This window comes from Rhinoderma darwinii, chromosome 3 (genome assembly GCF_050947455.1).
Source record: "Rhinoderma darwinii isolate aRhiDar2 chromosome 3, aRhiDar2.hap1, whole genome shotgun sequence".
NCBI lineage: Eukaryota > Metazoa > Chordata > Amphibia > Anura > Rhinodermatidae > Rhinoderma > Rhinoderma darwinii.
The window spans coordinates 345,537,753-345,561,287 of NC_134689.1; the positions used below are offsets into that span (position 1 = coordinate 345,537,753).

A 23,535-nucleotide genomic window follows, 5' to 3' on the forward strand; every position below is an offset into this window, starting at 1 on the left:
ACATCAAAATCTGTACACATATCCCCACCTTTACCCCAACTATCCTTTTAGCCACCAGGCGATAAAACAAAACAAAGGCCCCACTACAACAAAAACTGTGCAAGGCAATTTTCCATCTTTCCCAAAAAAGAACCGGGTCCCGAAGCTTATTGGTAGGTGCAATATTATTCATTAGAAACATCCAAGGAAACCAAAGGTGGTTTATAACCCCTCCAGTTTTGAAGAATCAATTTGTCTGCTAGAAGAATCCCTAATTGAACCATATTTTTACCCTTAATCTGGCCGCCTAGCCTTAGATCTGACCTCAGAATACACAGTACAGGTTCCAATGCTACTTCCACACCGAAGCAAAAAGAGATGCGCCAAATATCCTGCCAAAAATTGTGTAATCTGTGACACCTCCAAAGAAGATGCATTAAATCTGCTGACAATGTCATACAGCGGGGGCAGTTTGAATCATCTTTGATACCCCATGGAAAAATAAGTTTCGGTGTATAATATACCATATAGAATATAAATGACTGTGATGAACATAGTGAAGGATTATGGGTAATTTTACTAATCGATTTCAGAGCCGCAATCCAGTCTTCTTCTGACAAATCTGGGCAGTTTACTTTCCACTTTCTAAAAACCCCGGCCACAGGGACGTACTCCTTCGACCTTTGTAAAAGGCCACACATGTTGCTATAGCCCTTTTATTAATAGAAGAATTGATTAGAAATTCTAACATAGGGCAACCCGTCTCAATTCTCGTAAATACAGACAGCAGCCCAATTAAGTAATGCTTTAACTGTAAATAGTAGAAATAATCCTTAGACAGCCCAAATTTAGACATTATATGTGAAAGTAAGAACTTAGACTTCACCTTGCTCCGGGATCCACTTTTGGCTTAAAATCTGCATTAAAATCTGCAACAAGTACACAATGTGTGAATACAGCCGTAGGGAAATCTGCATTAGGAAAGGGTAGTCATCTTCTATAACATGCTCTTTAAGTGCTTCCGCAGCAGTGGGCAATACTGTACCTACAGTGACCTCCATGTCAGCATAGAGATTCAGTACATAAAAAAAATTATAAAAAAAATTCCAAATGAATCTCTAATAAATGTTGTATTTGTATCTGTACATCTGTACGTCTCAAATTTTATATGAAATCCCTGAAAAAACGAATATGTTACTTCACAGAGGCAACATACGGCTGCACAGTGTGCCTACAGGTCTGTTAAATTAAAATTGCCCATGGTCTGTTCATAAAAAAGACCAAGCTTTGTAAACTTTTGTAAAGAGGACCAGTCTTCTCTCCTGACGTGTCAGTTTTAGTAAATACACATTTAAACAATGTTTATATATTTATTGGCCAAAAAGTAAGGAAAGATTGAAGCAAATATGAACAAGACGTGTCAAATATGTTCATTTGAACCGTAATAAATGTTATTTCTAATGACAAAATGTACTGCTCACCACGCTACTCTTTATAATGCAATAGTGTGAATATTTACAATCGATCGACTATGTCGGAATCTGCCAACATTCAACTTCAGTTTCTATCTGGAATACATATTTTATATTGCTTTCGTTAAAAAAGTTATAAAGGTTAGGCTGGGCTCACACCTGCGTTGGTGTGTTCCGTCGTTCTGCTCCTTTACACAACAAATACCGCCGGTTTGCCGATGGAACCTATTGACTTTAATGTGTTCCGTCGACTTTCCGTAGGGGTGTCCGTGATTTCACTGGACATAATAGCGCAGCATGCTGCGCTATTGTCGCCGGTAAACTCCAGAAAAACCTGCCGGATCTGCGACGGAGGCCCCTAACGGAGCCTCCGACGCAGATGTGAACAAAGCCTTAGTCTCTTATGTCAGCGCTCCTTTCTTGAATAGCTACATTACAATGTAAACTCTGCTATCAGGTTGAAATTAGGTATGCTGCATTTCCTCTTTATGCGCTACTTTACCTGGAGATTGGAAGATAATCCTATGATTTTTTTTATTATTGGTGCCATTATTCTTTAATGCACCAGAATGCTGTAGGGAGAGTGTAAATTTTATAGACATAACCCTTTGTGTGTTTTCTTATCTATAATCTGTGGAGAAGGGTGAAGAAGGATCTAGATGAAAAGGCTTGATATAGTTTATGAATGTTCTTTGATGATTTTAGTTACACAATTGCTAGGCAACTCCACGGCTGAAGGCAAGGTAATATACAAGTGCATGGAGAAATAGAATGCTGAGAAATTAAACTTGGTGAGTAAGGACTGTATTAGGGACATGTCATTGTAATGCATGTGGTCTTTCACTTATAGATTCTTTAGTTTAATGTTAGCACGTTGACTGGTCTGGTTGTCTGAACTGTACAGATGCAGTTAATGTGAAAATTTTGTTGTTAAAGAGTAATACATTATTACGTTCTGCCAAGATCAAATTATGTTCTGTATTCTTCCTTGCTTTTCAGCTTCTATAAACATAATTAAGCTGCATCTATTTATTTAGTTTAAAGTTTACATTAAATAAAGGTCATTTATCTTGACCTTCAATCTTAAACTGATCTAAAGTTTATTCTTGATAATTCTCAAACTTTGGGAATAATAATGGCATAAGGCTACACCGGTTATTCTCACATTAATATTACCATATGAGAAACCATCGGCCACTCTTCCAATTTGAAAATGGACCTGGGGTCTATTTACGGATAGTTGGAAGCCCTGATCCTCATAATGTGGAAATAAGACAGACATGAGGCTACTTCAGTCATTCTAACTTTACTATAACAATATAAATATGGCCCAAGGAAACCATGAGATATTCTCACAATATGAATATAGACTTGGGGCTACCTCTGTAATTTTTGAGGGCTGAGGCAACACATCACAGTTACCCAAATAATAAGAGGATATCTCAGTCTTGTATGACAAACAGCTTTATTACAGTGGAAAGTATGAAACCACCGGCCTGAAGAAGCATGCTCTTATGCGAAACGGCCGTTGACTTGTGGGCAGCCCTAAATTCTTCCACGCTATAATATCGACTCGGATCACAATAAAGGATAAAGTAAAACGACCTACTGGTGAGTGTCACTTCTTTGCTCTTTGGATGTTTGCTTAATTAAGTTGTATTCAGTTGCTAAGTACCACCACGTGCTTTGTGTGTGGATCCCGACCCTGCAGATAGTGGGATTAAAGGTAGTGCCAAACATTTACCTACCTTGTTGTACCTTAAATTTTATGTTTGCTGACTGAATTATATATCTTATAGCTGGACAACCGTATGACGATGATCACGTGAAACTGTTGATATTACTCTTTTTTTTATTCTTTTTCACATGGTCCTTTGGGTTCTCAATGATACACACAAGTTACCTATCAATCTATTACTCTATTTTTGTTTTTTGTTGTTTTTTCATTTTAATACGGCAGAAGTTAATATGACAGGTGCTAACTTTCTGACATGGAAGGAAACTTTCCTGCCTCGTTAATCACTGCTGTCAAAAGGATGTTCCCTTGTCAATCCTGCAGGCGGCTGAACAATGCTCGGACGTCAGATTTTGTTTAATTGAATTTATTTTCAGGCAGCTTGGTGACACATTCCCAGTTACTCATATACTGGAGATTGTTAACTATGAGAAACTACCACACAGCATGGTTTATTCAATGGTAACATTCATCCTTCATTCTTCACTTTTACAATATAAATCACAGGAGCTTTTTTTCTTTCCCAAATCGAATACATATCACAGACCTATATGTCTGTCTCAAAAAAAGCTTGTACACAGCATTTCTCATCTGTTCTCAGAAATAATGATATATCCCCATTTATTATTAAAATATCTGCTAATTAATTGTAATGTGTCTTACTTATTATCTAAGTTGTTAAGAGAATATTAAAATTTATAGTTATAGTCCCTAAACTACTAGAAATTTGATGAAAGAAATCCAAGACCTTACCAGAGCCTTCATCAATGCTCTCCTCAAACCAGTGATCGTTCTGGTGCACCCATTCTCCATTACACTTGAAGAATATCTGTGTAGCTGGCATGGCCCTGCAGCGGAGATTGATTGGATTGCTTTTGATAATGTAGGCATCCTCAGGCTCCATCTGGAAATAAGGAAGTGTACCGGGGGAAGAAGGAGCAGAGTCGGGTGCAGCTTCCCCATTGTTGCTTCCTGGCAACAAAAAAAAAGGACATATTGAACACATTATAAAAAAAATAATAATAATTCCATTTCTGAAGCATAACAAGCATAACAACCTTAAACTCAACTAAATGTTACACATAACATGCCAGATCTATTCATTTTTAAACAGCCACACATAAGGCACAAAGTTATTTGCCACAGACCTTTTTACATCACATTCACATACAAAGATAAGAAACATCTCATTGCATTCTATCCCATAGACAACAGAATTTATAAGCATGAACTTCTATAAATCTTATGGCTTTACAAAATGAGAGGGATTTTAAAAAGATACTATATAATCTCTTTTTGAAGTCTTTAATGGGTTGTCTGGTTAAGGAAATTAATTTTCAAATACTCTGTTTGTCAATGATGAGTTGAAAGAAGGGCTCATCTATTAGCCATGGAAGGGAAGGGCTACAAAGAACATCACTCACTCTGGAGGACCCATCATGTCCGCGCATTACATTAACAGCTCATTGATTTCAAAAGGCACTGTGTAATTCTTAATTTCCACTGTGGCGGCGCTGCAGGGAAATTTAACACTTATTGCCGGTTACCTCAACGATTGCAGCTGGTTGATATCAAGAAGAGATTATCCAACACAGAAAACCCTACTTAGCTTTTCAAACGTTTTCAATAATTCCTCTGATTTTATAGTAGCATCTATTTGTAAAATTAGTTAGAGAATGGTCACCTTAAAATTGTTTGTTAGGTACAAGAAAATTAAAACGTAAACTGAACCAGGCTGGGAAGGGCTTCATTCACGGTGCAGCAAATATATTGACTCTATATAAATAAAGGATAAAGCAAACATAGCTTTCAGCTTCTTAAAAAACACATATCTCTGACGTTTTCTTTATTCCATATCTCTCATGTTATCCATATTGCATATCTCTCATGTTATCCTTATTCCATATCTCTCATGTTATCCTTATTCCATATCTCTCATGTTATCCTTATTCCATATCTCTCATGTTATCCTTATTCCATATCTCTCATGTTATCCTTATTCCATATCTCTCATGTTATCCTTATTCCATATCTCTCATGTTATCCTTATTCCATATCTCTCATGTTATCCTTATTAAATATTTCTCATGCTATCCTTATTCCATATCTCTCATGTTATCCTTATTCCATATCTCTCATGTTATCCTTATTGCATATCTCTCATGTTATCCTTATTCCATATCTCTCATGTTATCCTTATTCCATATCTCTCATGTTATCCTTATTCCATATGTCTCATGTTATCCTTATTCCATATCTGTCATGTTATCCTTATTCCTTACGTCCAGACTATACTAATAGATACCTTTTTAAGATACACATCAGGCAATCTCTTGCCCCCTACAAAACCTGGGAGATTAAAAATATACATCACTGAATCGAGATGCACATTTTTTTATTTGGCTAACAGGAATGTCAAGGAACCCTAATTATCCGATTACACCCAAATATAAATCTGGGTCATAAAAGAAGCGTAATGGAAACATAAGAAGACTAATGACCATGTGTGACTGGCAGGCAATCAGAGATGCGTTATTACTCTATTGATTTGTTATTGTGCTCTGCCACTGTAAATAACAGAAAAGCATGGTCTTGGGGGACAAGATATAAATCTGATACATGGATTTTAAATTGTACCTATAGTGAAACTTGATAATCAATTGGCCCTGTAAAATTAAAAGGATGCCCTCTCCTTCCACACTCCCACTTTGTATTCTCAGCAGTTTGTAATAATTAGTATTCATACCCACCCTTAATAATGCCACACACAGTAGCTTGGATACCTCTCCATTATTTGCCACACCACATCCTCTTAAATCTTCACTATCTGAGTTGGCAGGCAAATTCTAGCAAAAAATGGCAATGCTAGGTCCCTGCACATAAATTTCCATAGCACACAGGCCATTTATGGAGGTTAGCAAGTGGCAGTATGGTGGCAAGCTTTAGACCAGTGATGACTCTTTTTATGTTCAGTTTACATTCACTTTACGTTTTAATCCATTTTTATGTCAATATTTGGATAATATTAGCTAAATGAGTCATTTGGCATGTGTTTTTAAAGAAATACTACTCCTGAATAAATTTTGATATTACAAATATGTATAATCTGAATGACAATGAAGGTGTTGTTTGGTTCCTGTCATAATTATCCACCGGCCATACAGCAATTTTACTAGTATAGTAACAGAATGGATTAATTCTAATGACTGGTAGGCTAGCAGAAACCCCAGTAGCATAGACTGTATTGTCCATTAAAGACAATGATATCAAAGATGCACAAGTACACTCAAATAATTGTGAGATCCTCCACCTATTTTTAAGCCGTGATCATTTGGACTGACATCCTTGCCCTTGTCCATTGGCCAGCAGGACCCCAAATGGGCAACAGTTCCTGGCTTAAAGCTGAAGATCAACATATCTGATCCATATTTCTAATGGATGTCAGTGCCGCCCTTAAAGATCAGTTGTATTCAAAATTTCACCCAAGTACTGAGCACCTTCATTGTTCGATTATTACTACTGTCTGGAAAAGTATTTGCGATCAATGAAATTTTTTAGACATTTATATAACCTATTTACCTAACACATAATGTAAACTAGAATTTACTAGGTCATTGTTTGTTGAACTGACAAAATATAGATGAATGTGAATATTTGTTCTAACATAATCTTTGTATTTTATATATTATTGTTCCTGGAATTTCTACATATAAAACTGGTGAGGAACATCGTACGAACATTCAACTTATTGTGTTAGAAATTTACTGCTGTGAAAGGTCAGACTATGTTTTAGGAGTTATGAATCAAGGAGGGCAGCTAAAATATAAATTGTAACATGATGTTATATAGCCATTGAAAGTATTGCATAAGATTAACGTGTGAAATGTTAATATCTGTCAGACGAATCATTAATTGTAACAACCCTATCCTCCTTCAAGATCCCCTAGGGATGCATCTATAAGGTAATGTACTGATGATATGTAATGATACTATATTGTGAAACCCCGCTATAAATTATCCATATACATGCATAAACAAGTACCAAGACAGATTCTAGTGGTGAATGAGCAAAAATTTATTAAATATCATAAAATTAAATCAAATATTATTACTTTTATTAATTGCCTGGATGCTCATAAAACCTTTAGCCTGGTACACAATGGTCAGTAAATTCCTAAGGTTCGACATGTGCTAAAAATACTAGGTAGAGAAACTGTTCAGTGCAGCAGTTAACATAGCGAAAACAGTCTATTTGAATTAACATGCTACAGTAAATGCCAATCATGTTCTGATTTCCTAAAATAGACCCAAATGCAATTTTTATCTATAATGTCAATGAGACTCAAACGGATATCTAAGTGCGCCATTCTCCACTGGTCTTCATCAATACGTCAAGATCATATTTTTATCAGGATTGAGAAACGTACAAACTAATGTCAATTTGTCATCATTTTTAGTCTGTTTAGGTCAGTTGCAGATAAAAAAAATAATAATGCAGAACAATGTATGAACCCAACCTAAAAATATACCTAGCCTTTCAGATGACTTTTCAGAATAAGCTATCATATGTGTCGACATGAGAAATAACACTATTTTGGCCATTACATGACTTATATTCTGCAATATTTAGCAATAATCCCCTCTGCAAGTGCTATCTCTAATTCTCAGTTGTCTCTAAACTAGTGGGTGGAGCCTAATTGCTATCATGTCTTCTATACACTGCACACATAGAAGAGGAGAATCCTGCTCTCCTATCTCTATCTATGACATATATAGAACTGCAGCAGCATTGAGTAGATTGTGCAGCAGTGATGAGCAGTATAGCTGAGAATCCAGTAATGGGGGGAGACCTTAACACTTACCAGCAGCCTGCGTCTCCTCTCTTTCCCTACTCCCTCCACCTGCTCCCCCTACCATCTCCATAGACTTGTATGGGCACCTTGTCTGGGTCTCTTTCTCTTATCTCCTTCCCACTTTTCCTGCTCACCCCTCCAACCTACATAAACTTGAATTGGCAGCCTGTCTGTGTCTCTTTCTCTCTCTGCTCTCTCCTCCTGCTCCGACACCCCTGTCCATAGACTTGTATAGCCAGGCAGTGAAGTGACACCCCCCCCCCCACCTTCTGCAGTTTGTCTGTTACAAGGGACGCATTTGGCTTGACAACAGTGGATGGATAGCAGATTACAGGACGGAAAGACATTTTAGCAGTAACTTCACACAGAATTTGCATGACTAAAGCAAGTAAATTGAAAAGTTGATCTATATCAGGTATACTATTAGATTAGTAAAGTTTTTTGAAAGTGTGTGTCTATTTAAATATAAAGAAACTCACCACTTGGCATTCTATCAACTGATTAGAATAATAAACCATTTGTGTTCTTAGAAGCAGTGTTACAAGTTATAACTTCTTAGGTGGAATAAAAACATATCCCATGCCCATCAAGTTTAGCTTTTCCTAGTCCTAGTTGTTACATCCAGGGGGAAATAAAAAAAACATTTTGCTTTGCTACTACTGTTTGGCATTGACTGCTTCTTAGCTTACTAGTTATAAGTATACCCCAGACCGTCTCTTATAGTGTTATCCCCAGCTGCATTACCGTTAATGTATACACATCTATACTATAACTGTGACATAGATCTATTACTTTACCTTTATCAACATTACATTTAATCTGCCTTGTTCTTGCCCAGGCTTCCAGCTTGGTAAGATCTTACTGTAATATCTCACAATCAAGTAGAGTTTTACATTTTCCGCATAGTCTTGTGTAATCAGCAAAAAATTACACCTGACTTTCTATTCCATCCATCCACGTTCATTAATAATATATATATATAAATGGAGCCCAGTACAGATCCTCGTGGTTCTCCACTACTGACTGTAGCCCATTTTACTATTTACAGCTAATCTTTATATTCTGTCACTTAACCATTGATTCTTCTCAGGTCCGGCATCTACAACTTTTGTACTAAGCTATTGTGAGGTAGAGTATCAAATGCAGTAAACTTAAATCCCCCAGGATATACAGACGTGGAGGAATTGAAATATTTGAACGTTGGTAAAATGGTTGGCACTATCTGCTCCTTTAGTTTAGCTCTGTCACTGTCAGTGTGAACGTTGCTGGGGCCTCATATACTAAATTGACCTGCCTCTCTATCAGGACACGAGCCTTTATCTGCCTTTGCTCATTTCCCAAGAATGTATTAACGTCCCAATGCATAGGTCACACTCCTCTCATCAAATACTCGGGTGACAGGAAGAAAATTGCACTGCCAGCTGCGCAACTATGAAGGACGAAAAATCAATTGCACTTGCAATTTGAGACAGAGAAAAAAACGTCACGGACAGGTGGTTGGTATCTAGTTGTATTATTATACAAAAGAGAAAAAAAGTTTGTACAGCGTGTCGGTAAATGTCTCACATCTGCTTATCAAGCTTTAAAAATTTGATTGTGTCTTTCGTTCATGTGAGAATAAGGCCCATTTACAGATATTCAACCGCCTGTGAGTTTCCTGCCAGGATATAGCTGTTCACACAGTCAAACGGTAAAGATTTATGAGACGTCGGCCTGAGTTTCAAACCGGTTGGTATGGCTGCAGTGTCAGCAGAAGAGCGCAACATAAGCAGCAGGCTTCATGAGTCTGGAAAGTCATATTATACCGAGGCAAGATTCACGTCCTCTCCGACGGGAAAGTTAAGAGTCTGACAGGCGTGAGGCTTTATGGATGACATCGCTTCGGATAATAGACTGAAACACTCACGCATGAGGGAAAACTGAGAAAACAACCAACAGGCTGAGAAGATGAGGTGCATTTAGTCATAAGCACATAGTGGAAGGAATTGGTCTAGTACACTGTTTAATAATGAAACCAAGCTTATTTAGTTCAAAGATACTAGAAGATTTTTTTTTGTTGATAAGGCATACCTCAAACTTACACACATTAGAGGTGTCAATGTAGCATAGAAACATAGCCGGAAAATTAAGGACATACACACAATAAGGCTATGTTCACACAGGGTTTTTTGCAGGCAGAATTTCTGCCTCAAAATTCCGTTTGGAAGTTTGAGGCAGATTTTCCTCTTCCTGCACGCCGATTTTCGCTGCGTATTTCGCGGCGTTTTTTGCCAGCGGCTATTGAGCGCCAAGGGCATAAAACGCCGCAAAATACACTTTCTCTGCCTCTCATTGAAGTCATAGGGCATGTTGCTTCTTTCTCCCGCGAGGCGGTATTACCGCTCGCGGGAGAAAACCGCCCCTGCCTCCCATTGAAATCAACGGGAGGCATTTTCGGGCCGTTTTTGATGAGTTTTGCGGCGCAGTTTCCGCGTCAAAAACCTCGTCAAAAAACTCAGTGTGAACATAGCATAAAGGCAGGCCATATGGCTGCTATGGGGCCATTGGAGAGAGGGGGATAATGCTTGGTTGGTCCCTACCCTTTGCTAATAGGTGGAGAGAACCAGTGCGGGATTCCCCTCCCTAGAGGAACTGCATTGTTAGCAAACAAGGGTGTTGTGAAATGGGCCAAAGGTCATAGAAAGGGGATACGAAGAGGAAATAAAACTCCAGAATCTTCTGTCCTGGGTGACAGAAACTTACACCATAATATATGGCCCAGTCTGATCTTTGCTATGTGCCCCCCCCCCCCCCCGCCTCTCTTCTGTGCAGAGAATTAAGTATCTTTCAATGCATGCCTCTCACATGGTTTTAGATATTGATATGGCTTCCTTTCATTATTATTCGATGGCATAAAGTGGAAATATAGAAAAGGGAATGCCTTAAAGAGGTTGCCCCATTTAGACCCTTATTTATATTCTATTAAGCTATATCAAAGTCAAAGAAAGGTGACCCACATTCTAGAACCTACTCTATTAGTCATAGTGGAGAGTCAGTGCAAACAGCTGCTCTCTCTGGAGGACTCATTGCAAACATTTGTAACAAAATTGTCAACACAACCTTCAGCTGATAATTGGAGTAGTATGAGATCGAAAGGTTGCTGCAAATACTATGGTTGTTAGTTAGTATGTGACTGGAAACTGTACTGTGTGGACAGTAGAGAAGTGGTAGTGCAGAAAGGCATAAGCTAAACCATGATCCTCATGCCACAATACTTATCCTCAGGATATAGGCGAGTATTTAGCTTAGAAAAGTGAACTTGGCATTGGCTCACAGCCCTTGCAAATAATTACACTTTAAAGTCCCCTGGCATCATGCACCGAACCAATTTATATCCCCAGTGAAGTCAACTGGACTGTTTAGTAGATAAATTCAATATTTATTTGTGAGAAACACCAAAATTTAGAGAAAATTTACAAAAATTAGCATTTTTCTCAATTTAAATGTATCTGCTTCAAAGACCAATAGTTATACAACACAAAATAGTTACTGGTTAACATTTCCCACATGTCTACATGGCCGGCCTTGGATACGTTCGACCAGTGGAAGAGGGGCTCCAGCGGGTGTGTGTATCCCCGCGCCGTTGCAACTACCAGCAGGGATACACACACTAACTGCAGTCGCCTTTCCGCCCGGGCGCTTCTTAACTTAGTGGCCGTCGCTACCGCTGTAGCAGCCATAGTGGCTGCTGGTGGTGACACCGGGCATGAGGGCGGTGGTGCCGCTAACAGCCGCTGCGGCTGCTATAGCGGTAGCAATGGCACTATAGCAGCGCAGGGAGGTATGTCCCTGCTCTGCTATCTACTAGCGCCCCTGTAGCTCCCTGAAGGAGCGGAATCCCCATGTCGCCGGGGATTCCGCTCCTGGAGTGCTGCTTGATGTCTCTGTCCATATATGGACAATGACATCAGTGGAAACCCCTCAAGCGGAATCCCCGGTCACAGCGTTCCAGAAGCTATGACCGGGGATTCCACTCCAGGAGAAGCCAATGACGTCATGGACACAGACGACAGGAGCTTTTCATGGAGTGGAATCGACAGTCACAGCGTCAGTAACGCTGTGGATGGGGATTCCGCTTCAGAGGAATTTCCCCTGATGTCACTGTCCGTATATGGACAGAGACATCAAGCAGCGCTCCAGGAGCGGAATCCCCGGCCACATGGGGATTCTGCCCCTTCAGGGAGCTACAGTGGCGCTATCTATACTGGAAGGGGTTGGGGGGGATTCTATCTACAAGGGGGCTATGGGCTGTGTGGCACTACCTACAAAAAAGGACAACTGTGCAGGCACACACAAAATACCCAGCTTTCCCAGCTATCAAATAAATGTGTGGAAATAAACTAAGATTAATCCCTTAGCTAGACTAAATAAAAGTTATATCTTAGTTTATTTCCACACATTTATTTGATAGCTGGGAAAGCTGGGTATTTTGTGTGCTCCTGCACAGTTGTCTTTTTTTGAATGTCTATTGCCCGCCATGCATCAGGATCATTTCGTAGTCCTTGCACTACAAGGGAGCTGTGGGCAGTGTGGCACTACCAACCATGGGGCTGTGTGGCACTACCAACCAGGGGGCTGTGTGGCACTACCAACCAGGTGGCTGTGGGCTGTGTGGCACTACCAACCAGGGGGCTGTGTGGCACTATCAACCAGGGGGCTGTGTGGCACTAGCAACCAGGGGGCTGTGGGCTGTGTGGCACTACCAACCAGGGGGCTGTGGGCTGTGTGGCTCTACCAACCAGGGGGCTGTGGAGCACTACCAACCAGGGGGCTGTGGGTTGTGTGGCACTACCAACCAGGGGGCTGTGGGCTGTGTGGCACTACCAACCAGGGGGCTGTGTGGCACTACCAACCAGGGGGCTGTGTGGCACTACCAACCATGGGGCTGTGGGCTCTGTGGCACTACCAACCGGGGGGCTGTGGGGCACTACCAAGCAGGGGGCTGTGTGGCACTACCAAAGGGCTGTGTGGCACTCCCTATCAGGGGCTGTGTGATACTCACTACCAGGGGTCTTTGCGGCACTCCCTACCAGGGGTCTGTGCGGTACTCCCTACCAGGTGGCTGAGCGGCACTCCATAGCAGGGGGCTGAGCGGCACTTCCTATCAGGGGCTGTGTGGCACTCCCTACAGGGGGCTGTGTGGCACTCCCTACAAGGGGCTGTGTGGCGCACTCTACAGGGGGCTGTGTGGCGCTCTTTACAGGGGGCTGTGTGGCGCTATCTACAAGGGGGCTGTGTGTCGCTACCTACAAGGGGGCTGTCTGGCACTACCTACAAGGGGGCTGTGTGGTGCTACCTACAAGGGGCTGTGTGGTGCTACCCACAAGGGGTCTTTGTGACGCTATCCACAAGGGGCTGTGTGGCGCTACCTTCAGGGGGAATCTGTGAGTGGTGGGCTAATGGTCATTTTACTGTGAGTGGTGGGCTGATGGTCATTTTACTGTGAGTGGGGGGCTGATGGTCTTCAAGTGGTTTCCACCTCTGACCTCCAATTGAAATTAATAGGAGGCAGAAAATACCTGCGGCGCTCGTTTGGAGCTTTTTTTCCTGCGTCTTTTGCTTTCACTTCAACAGCTTAAGAAAAAACACAAAAGGAAGGTCACACAACACTGTCAGTTGCTGAAGGAATTTTGAGACAGATTTTTTTTCCCTTACAAAAAACGTGTGTGAACATACCCTACGAGTGTAGTGCTTGTTCTTATCCATTTTCTGTCTTTCTCAAAACAATTTTTGGTAGGGGGGCCCTGAGCAAATTTTATTTTTCCAGTGCTGCCTCGAGTCTGAAAAGGTTGGGAAACTCTGTACTAGGCTACAGGATCCCGTCATGGAGCAGCTCAGTTCGTTATGGGAACTGGGCCTAGGTGAGTACAATTTTTGTTTTTGTTTGGGGGTACTGTCTACAAGGGGGAGGTGGGAGACTGTATGGCACTGTCTACAATTGGGAGGTGGGGGACTGTATGGCACTGTCTACAAGGGGGAGGTGGGGGACTGCATGGCACTGTCTACAAGGGGGAGGTGGGGGGGCTGTATGGCACGATCTACAAAAAGGAGATGGGGGATTATGGCACTGTCTACAGGGAGGCTATATGGCAAAATCTACAGGGGGACACTATACTGTGTGGGGGCCACTAAGCGGACGTTATACTGTGTAGGGGTACTACAGATGGCATAATACTGTGGGCACAATTAGAGGACAAAATACTGTGTCCTTGAAGGGGTTGTAATATATTATTAAATATTATTATTATACTGTATGGGGGCACTAAAGGGGCATTATAATTTTTTTTATGGGCCATTTTTTCTTAATGATGGGATGGGGCGCCGAAAGATCATTTTGCACAGGGCGCCATCTATCTTAGGGCCAGCCCTGCATTTCTACTTTATGTTTGCATTGTTTTTTGAACATCCTTTTATTTTTCTAGGACATTACAAGGCTTATAAGTTTAGCAGCTATTTTATCATGGACCAGTTCAGTTCTGAAGTGGTTTTGAGGGCCCTATATATTAGAAATCCCCATAAATCACTCCATTTTAAAAACAGCACCCCTCAAAGTATTCAAAACAGCACAAGAATTAAGACAAAGTAGAGGTAAGATTTACAAATTAGTTTCTGGGCACTATGTCGCATTTGCAAAGCTCCTGTGGGACCAAAACAGTGGAAACCCCCAGAAGTGACCCCATTTTAGAAACGACACCCCTCAAGGTATTCACCTAGGGGTGTAGTGAGCATCTTAACCACGCAGGTGTTTTCCAGAAATTAGTGTGCACTCGATGTTGCAGAATCAAAATGGGAATTTTTCTATAGATATGCCAATATGTGGTGCCCAGCTTGTGCCACCATGACAAGACAGCACTTTCATTATTATGCTGTGTTTCTCAGTTTTAGAAACACCCTACATGTGGTCCTAATCTTTTGCCTGGACGATCGACAGGGCTCAGGAGTGAAAGAGTACCATGCGAAATTGTGGCCTAATTTGGCGACTTACAAAGTATTGGTTCACAATTGCAGAGGCTCTCATGTGAAATAATAAAATAAACCACTGAGAAGTGACCCCATTTTGGAAACTACACCCCTCAAGGTATTTATTAACGGGTGTAGTAAGCATTTTTACCCCACAAGTATTTTCCATGTTGCAAAGTAAAAATAGCAAATTTTCCCTATATACGCCATTTCAGTGGCAAATATGTTGTGCCCAGCTGGTGCCACCAGAGAGACACACCCCAAAAATTGTTAAAAGGGTTCTCCCTGGTTTGGTGATGCCATATAGGTGGAGGTAAACTGCGGTTTGGCCACGCTGTGGGGTTCAGAAGGGAGTGAGCACCGTTTTGCTTTTGGAGCAGGGATTTTGCTTGGTAGTAGTTTGGTATGGAGTTTTACTGGTATTTTAGTTTATAATATGGGGGTATATGTAAGCTGTGCAGAGTACATCAGGGGCATAGTGAGGTGGTATAATAATGGGGTAAAATAATCCATGAATATTTGTCACACTGTGAAGCAATCCTTTCTGCACAGGCCGGTGTCACACTGATAAATGGTGTCTTTTCTTATCGCCCTTTTTGTCCACACTCCGCACATTTGCAGTTTGGGGAATTTTGCTGTGTTGTCCTGGTATAATACGGGCACCCTCACTTCTAGCAGATATGTTTGGTCCCTACCCTTCCTGGTTCCCTAGTTTTAGGGCCTTGATAAATTGCCTCTTGAAATAGAAAAAATGTTCCCTCGGACCTGCATATTTTTGTTTCCTGACTTATTGGAGACTTAACTAATTATTTTTTTCACAGACGTAGTAGTATGAGGGCTGTTTTTTTGTGGGATGAGCTGTAGTTATTATTGGTACCATTTTGGGGTACATGCAACTTTTTGATCACTGTTTATCCTTTTTTTGGGGGGGAAGGTGGCCAAAAAACAGCGTTCATAAATTACATGTTACGTTTATTCTGCAGGTCAGTACGATTCCGGCGATACCAAATTTATAGCATTTTTTTATGTTTTACAACTTTTTGCACAATTTTTCTTACTTATGTAATTATAATGTATTTTTTCTGTTGCCGTTTTTTTTTAACCATATTTTTATATTTTGTTTGTCGACCTTGCTGTATGAGGGCTTTTTTCACTTCCTATGTGCATCCGTGCTCAGCTCTGCGGGACACGATGTCACGCATCCCCCATAGTTGAGAGTCTATGGAGGGATGCGTGATGCGCAAAAAGAACGGACATGTCCTATTTTCGCACGGACCCTTCACACGGTCCGTTGAAACAATGGCTGTGTGAACGGCCACATTGAATTACATAAGTCCGTGGGACGACCGCTGTTTCAACGGCCGACCCACGGACGTTTAACACATTCGTGTAAATAAGGCCTAAATGTTATTATTAAAAAATGAATAAAAACGTAAAGAATTATGTGAGCCATACATTTATACTCAACAACATTGGTCATTTGTAGGGTCTGACTGACCCACCAGAGAACCAGAGGATTCTTCAGTGGACTTACAGTAGACTCTGACGTGGGTCCCAAAGGTCCAGCAGAGGACAATCCCCTTTAGAGCTGACTTTGTAGTAAATCACTTGCCACTAGGATCTATTTCTTATGGGTTGATTCACAAAAAAAAAAACCTATGAGATCTTATTGATCCTATGTGTTTAATGATAACAACAAAGTTTACTATGCACTTAAAAGTGGACATGTCCTTTATACAGTAGATGGAGGGTTTATTTCCTCTGGTGGGCAAAACCACCTCAAAGGATGTAGCAGAGATGAATTTGTCCTTTTACCTATATTTACTGTGTACCGTAATAATTCATTCAATTAAGAAATCTCAGTAAGTTTACATGCAGTCCTATGTAAAATTGCAAGCAAAACATTGTAGCATAATGATAAGAAGTAACACATGACAATCTAATTTCTACTGAATTGACAACAACATCGGTCCACTAGATATTATATATAGAGGTGGTGTATTCATGATGCTCACCTAGTCCTGCATCTTTTTACTTTATGAGCAAATATTGTAAACAGGAGATATATCTCAGAGCTCTTATTAATATTTAAAACAATAACCACTGGCATTGCCAGCTGGCCTCAGAAGTGAACAGCCCACATATGGCGGGAGAGCTGAAGGAAAGCGAGCATTGAGGCAGGGATGGCGGCCAGGGCTGAGGATCGGCATGGTGACAGCTGCAGCATTTTGGAAAGGAACTTGTGCTTAACTTAATCTTTCCTCTCTTAGGAGGAAAGAAGGATGAGACGAAGAGACAGGGTTCTCCGTGAAGTCTTGACTTGCCGGTACACCAAAGAAAAATCAAATACTGGTGTGTCTGTGTCTTATCATCAACTAACGCGACTAAGTATATTTTGGCAAACATCAAATTTCTATTAATTGCAGAAATATTGGAATATAGATGATAAGGCTGAACGATTTAATGCAATCTGCCTTCTAGCAGTCCAGTATCTATGCATTAAACTGTAAGGTTGACATGTTTTTCAAAGTGAACCTGTATGTGATTTGTGGTTGATAATGATTCTGAAGTCATCCGATCGCTTCACTTTCTCTATCCCACAGCTGATTTTACTATCTGATAAGAAACACACACGTCAATATCTTATGATAGCTTATACCTTCACAAATGATCAAATTATACAGGATCAGGAGTTTGTAAGACCCTGGCTGACCTCATATACGGTTAAATATTGTCCTACTGCATGTAAAGTAACCCTTTAGGGTGCAGTCGCATGCGGAAGATTTTGTTTGCCGAAATTTCTGCGACTGAAAATCAGTTCCATTTATGTAAATATGGTTGTTTCTGCAGTAGGTGTATGGATTTCTGCACGTTACAATCAGATGAATGGTACAGATTTTCAATTCAACCCTAAGGCCTTGTTCACACAGTGCATATTTGCTGCAGATTTTGCATGGATTTTTTAAGCCAAAACTAGAATTGGATCCAGGAGAAAAGACACTTTATGGTGTTGCTTTAAATATGTCTTCTGTTTAGATTCCGTTCCTGGTTTTAGCTTTAATACATGCAAAATCGGCAGCAAATCTGCACAGTTTGAACAAGGCCTTACAGTCCAGCTTCTACACTCACTAATGAATAAAATCATCACCAATTTAAAGAGGCTCTGTCACCAGATTCTCAAATCCCTATCTCCTATTGCATGTGATCGGCGCTGCAATGTAGATAACAGTAACGTTTTTTGTTTTTTTTTAAAACGTTCATTTTTGGCCAAGTTATGAGCTATTTTATATATATGCAAATGAGCTTTGAAATGAACAACTGGGCGTTTTTTTTTCGTTATGTCCAACCGGGCGTGTATTGTGTTTTTAACTGGGCGTGTTTACGTGTATGACGCTGACCAATCAGTGACCAGTCAGCATCATACACTCCTCTCCATTCATTTACACAGCAGCGATGTGCAGCCACATAAACAGAGATTAATGTTAATCAAGTGTCCTGATAATGAATACACATGATCATCCAGCCTGGACGTCATGTGTATTCAGAATCCTGACACTTCTGAATCTTTTCTGTGAGATTTCTAGCAAGGGAAACGAAATCTCGCGTGATTACGGAGGTAAACGAGATTTCGTTTCACTTGCTGGAAATCTCAAAGAAAAGAGTCAGAAGTGTTAGAATTCTGAATACACATGACGTCCAGGCTGGATTTCATGTGTATTCATTATCAGGACACTTGATTAACATTAATCTCTGTTTATGTGGCTGCAGATCGCTGCTGTGTAAATGAATGTAGAGGAGTGTATGATGCTGACTGGTCACTGATTGGTCAGCGTCATACACGTAAACACGCCCAGTTAAAAACACAATACACGCCCAGTTGGACATAACGAAAAAAAAAACGCCCGTTGTCCATTTGAAACCTCATTTGCATATATATAAAATAACTCATAACTTGGCCAAAAATGAACGTTTAAAAAAAAACCAAAAAAACGTTGCTGTTCTCTACATTGCAGCGCCGATCACATGCAATAGGAGATAGGGATTTGAGAATCTGGTGACAGAGCCTCTTTAAGTTTGTATGTCCACCCAACTACCAAAAAAGAAAAAGCCTGTCAGGGGCAGACACAGACAGAAAGGGTTCTCAGTGCAAGAGATGTATGTGGACCCCTTGTCATGTCACAGCTAGTTTGTTGGGAGTGAAGTTGTCTTCTTAGATCTCCTTTTTCCATTCCATAGTGTGCCATTTTCTCTTGTGCATTATAAACCACCAGTAATCGTAAGCCATGGCAATAATTCCCATTCCTTTACATGTGATCAATTAGACAATAGGAAACAGCGTTATTTAATCGTTAAAACTTCTTAAAGGTTCCCAGCGCAGCCGCACAGGCTTCACATAAGTCAGGTCCACCCCTGAGTCATGTCTTTATTGGAAAAATATTAATAGTAACTTTATGATGGCCTCATCTATGCTTTGGTTATGACTCTGTAGTAACCCTCAATGAAAATACTGATTTTCTTAGAAACAATATACACATGGAAAAATTAACCAGTGTATAAAAAATAAATGCAATATAACAATAAATATAGTTTACACGGCCATAAGTTTGTGGACAGGCACCCAAGCATCAAATCCACATGTTCTCAGTGAGCATTTCATTCTATTATCATTGGGTTTCATTTGGAGTTGCTCCTTCTTTGCTGTAATAATAGTCTCTGCTGTTTATGGAATACAAATCTATGATACTTGGACTGTACAGTTCTTGTGCTAGCGTTGCTTCCTAGGGCAGTTATGAACTTAGCAGAGCGATTTTTGCACATTACAGTATGTGTTTCAGCACCCAGTATTTCCAGTCTATGATCTTGTGTGGCCCAGTAATTTGAACCTCTAGGCATTTCTCTTCCCGAAAACAACACTTAGGGTATGTGCACACGATAACTGGCTTTTACGTCTGAAATTACAGACTGTTTTCAGGAGAAAACAGCTCCATCGTTTGACGTAAATGCTCCTCCTCGCATTTTGCGAGGCGTCATTGACGCCCCTTAATCTTGAGCTGTTCTTCATTGAATTCAATGAAAAATGGCTTAAATTACATTGCAAAGAAGTGTCCTGCACTTCTTTGACGAGGCAGTCATTTTACGCGTTGTCGTTTGACAGCTGTCAAACGACGACGCGTAAATGACAGGTCATCGGCACAGTACGTTGGCAAACCCATTCAAGTGAATGGGCAGATGTTTGCCGACGTATTGGAGCCGTATTTTCAGACTTAAAACGAGGCATAATACGCCTCGTTTACGTCTGAAAATAGGTCGTGTGAACCCAGCCTTATGCTACATTCAGGTAGGGCTTGAGAAAGGCTCCAGTGTAGGAGCTGAAACGTTGCACTGAGGGTAATAAAGTACCCCTAAATTTTCACTTGCTCTACGGAGTGCTGCCTATTTTTTGCTGTGTATCTATCGATCGATCGATCGATCGATAGATCGATAAATAGATAGATAAATTTGGACAAGGTTAAGAATTTAGTATAAGCTGACAATGTTGCATGACATGAGATGGACTGGAACACAAAGGAAAAAACGAATTATCTATATAATAGAGGAAACAAAGTGATGGACAGGTGATAAATTCAGATTCAGGTAATAAGGTATAGCTCAGGACTCCTTGACACTCTCTGAGAGACCCTATCCCACCATTACAAATCAGAAGCTATGCACAGAATTGATTTACCCCCACAGTAGTTTCTATTACTGTTACCGAGCCGGTAGGAGATGGACGAGAAACAATCTGAGAAAAGTGCACAGGAATGATAGTCATTGAGATGCTTGATGGCACTCGTAATTACATATACTTTTTAATGATCCGCTGCTCTCCGTACAGAACACACAATCATGCAGCTAGTTGACTAATGAAATTGCTGAGCTCTGTCTAAATCATTCAAGTCTAAGACAGAATGGAAGAATACTTTTATTTTTCAAGCAGTAGAGAGATCTATGAAGCACAGCAATATAAGGATGGTTAGGTTCTGCAGTAGTTTTAGATTAAGGATTGAGGTTTGGGAAGCGTGATCTGACATAAATGATTTTTATTCTCCATCATTTAAAAAAAGGGACACTAGGAAGACATTGCGGATAAATATCTGTTGCTTCCTATTCATACAGATAGTCAATGTTTCTGCGGCATCAAATCCAAAATACATAATGTTTCATTACCATATTTTAAATCTATATCACCCCTTTGGAACTGCTTGTAAAGATGCGTTTCATATACAAATCATAAGGGAGCAATATATATATACATGAAACAAGTTGGATTTACAGTGCATTGTTGAATTATGTAGGGCAATAGTATAGCAAGGGTTTGAGGAATCCAGATTATCGTAAAAAAATAAGTATGTTCAGACAATGAACATATAGTGTTTCCTGACAGTTAACCCAGGTAGACTTCATCTATTCCCCTATCATTCTGTATATATTTCTAGAATATCTAGACCTCAATCCTCAAGTACAAGATCTACTACTGTGTCCACCCTTACTTTTCTTGAATTTGGTTAACAACTCCAATTTCTCATAAAACAAATTCAATACAATATCGCGACATGCTAGCAAAACCCTTTACATACTACAATTCACAACACGACCACTGGGTGACCACACATAGACATTAAAGGGGTTTTCCAGGGACAATACATTTTCGGAGGCAGGCAGTGCATGAGCACAGAGGAATTTCATGAACATGAAGAAAATGTGGCAGGCATTGAGGCATAAGCAAAGACCAATAGGATGCCTCAAACCCGGGACTTCTGACGTATACCCGGGTTTGAGGCATCCTATTCATTCCTAGCCTCCTCAGTGCCTGTGCCGTTCATTATTTGCTTATGCTTAAATACCAGACCTGTGTCGATACTCAGCGAGGTATCGACACAGGTGTGTCTGCATAATAATGCTCATGCGCGAGTGTGTGTCAAAGCAAAAAAACACTAGGATGAAAAATAGAACTTCCGGCCAGAGGTAGGGTGAGTAGGAACAAATGTAGTCCGATTTTTGACAGAATACATATTAGGAAGTTTATTTAATTTTGACATGGAGTATTAGTACAAAAATGTTGTATCCCTGGAAAACACCTTTAAGCATAAACATCTCGTGACAGAGTATCGCAAAATCTATTTTTTTTTTTTAATTGTAATTTTGCACCTCACATCTAAGGATGTGCTGAGATAAGAGGAAAGGTATGGAATAACATATCTGTATTGGCAGAAATCATATATGTGCAATCTCATTCTGCTTAGCAAAACAAAGTTGCAGCTAAAAATTTTGAACAACATAAACTAGTAGGATTTCTAGTATGTTTTTAGCCTCCCTAAGCAGTAAAGTTACTCTGCCATACCCTACAAAGAAGCCAATGCTAGACTGAAGATAATTGCTTGACTTGGATGAGATCTCCATCAAAAACCATTAAATACTATACACATATAAATATATATATATATATATATATATATATATATATATATACACATACACATACATACATACATACATACATACATACATACATACATACATATATATATTTTTATATTTTTATTTTTTTTTGTGATTGAAAATTTGAAATTCTGAGATTGTCTGAGTTGTGCTAGAACAATGTATAGAGAAATACTCCTACATGGAAATATAAAGTATAAACTTTGCAGGCATACATAAAAAATAGTCCTTTAGACATCTATGCTCCAGCATTGGGGATTAGCTACTGTATTAACCCCTCTTGTTACTGGTAATAGAAAAGCTGAAGATACAGTATGTAACTATAGATACAAATAGACCTGCATTATAGCAACGGATTTGTGAAATCTACATAGCCATGGAAATCCAGCTATGTCACCATTTCCTTTAGGCATGTCTTGCAATGTATCAGTCCAAACATATTTGAGATATAATAAATAAACCTCAACTTAAAAAAATCACGCAATGGTTTTCATGGAGTTTCCCTTTTGAATAATAGTGAAAGCTCATTTCAATGCTGGATTAGTGAAACAGTCTGCAGTTTTTTCATATAAACACTCATATCTGAAGTGAAGATCGGTCCGGTCCTCTTAGGACTCTTACAAAATACAATTAAAGGGAAACGTGTCAAGTCAAACATAAGTTCTGATGTTTTGGCATCATATTAAGGATCGGGAGAAGCTAAACAAATTGATATATACTGTAGATGCATGAAAGAAGATACAGTATATCCTGTAATTTATTGATTTAAAGCCCTGCTAACTCTGGGCTTATGAGTCCAGTGGGTGGTGCTAAACGATTGACAGCTGTTTCAGTATAGGGAAGATTGTCACTCAATGGATGGGACCGCCCACTGGACTCTTTAGCCCACAGTGAGCAGGGATTTAAGTGAATAAATTACAGGATATCCTGAATCCTCTACTGCAAAACTTTACATAAATCAGCTCAGCTACTCCTGCTCTATAACATTCTGCCTGATGATCAGTGGAAAGATTCCCTT

At 40.0% G+C, this 23,535-nt stretch overlaps 1 protein-coding gene across 2 annotated transcripts in view; it reads right to left on the reverse strand.

Moving 5' to 3' along the window:
• UNC5D (unc-5 netrin receptor D) overlaps positions 1-23,535 on the reverse strand; it is a 601,240-nt gene that overhangs the window by 374,883 nt on the left and 202,822 nt on the right. For both annotated transcript variants that reach the window (XM_075858460.1, XM_075858459.1), the window contains exon 2: positions 3,940-4,158. In XM_075858460.1, coding sequence (XP_075714575.1) covers positions 3,940-4,158 — 219 coding nt within the window. The remainder of the gene's footprint in view (positions 1-3,939; positions 4,159-23,535) is intronic.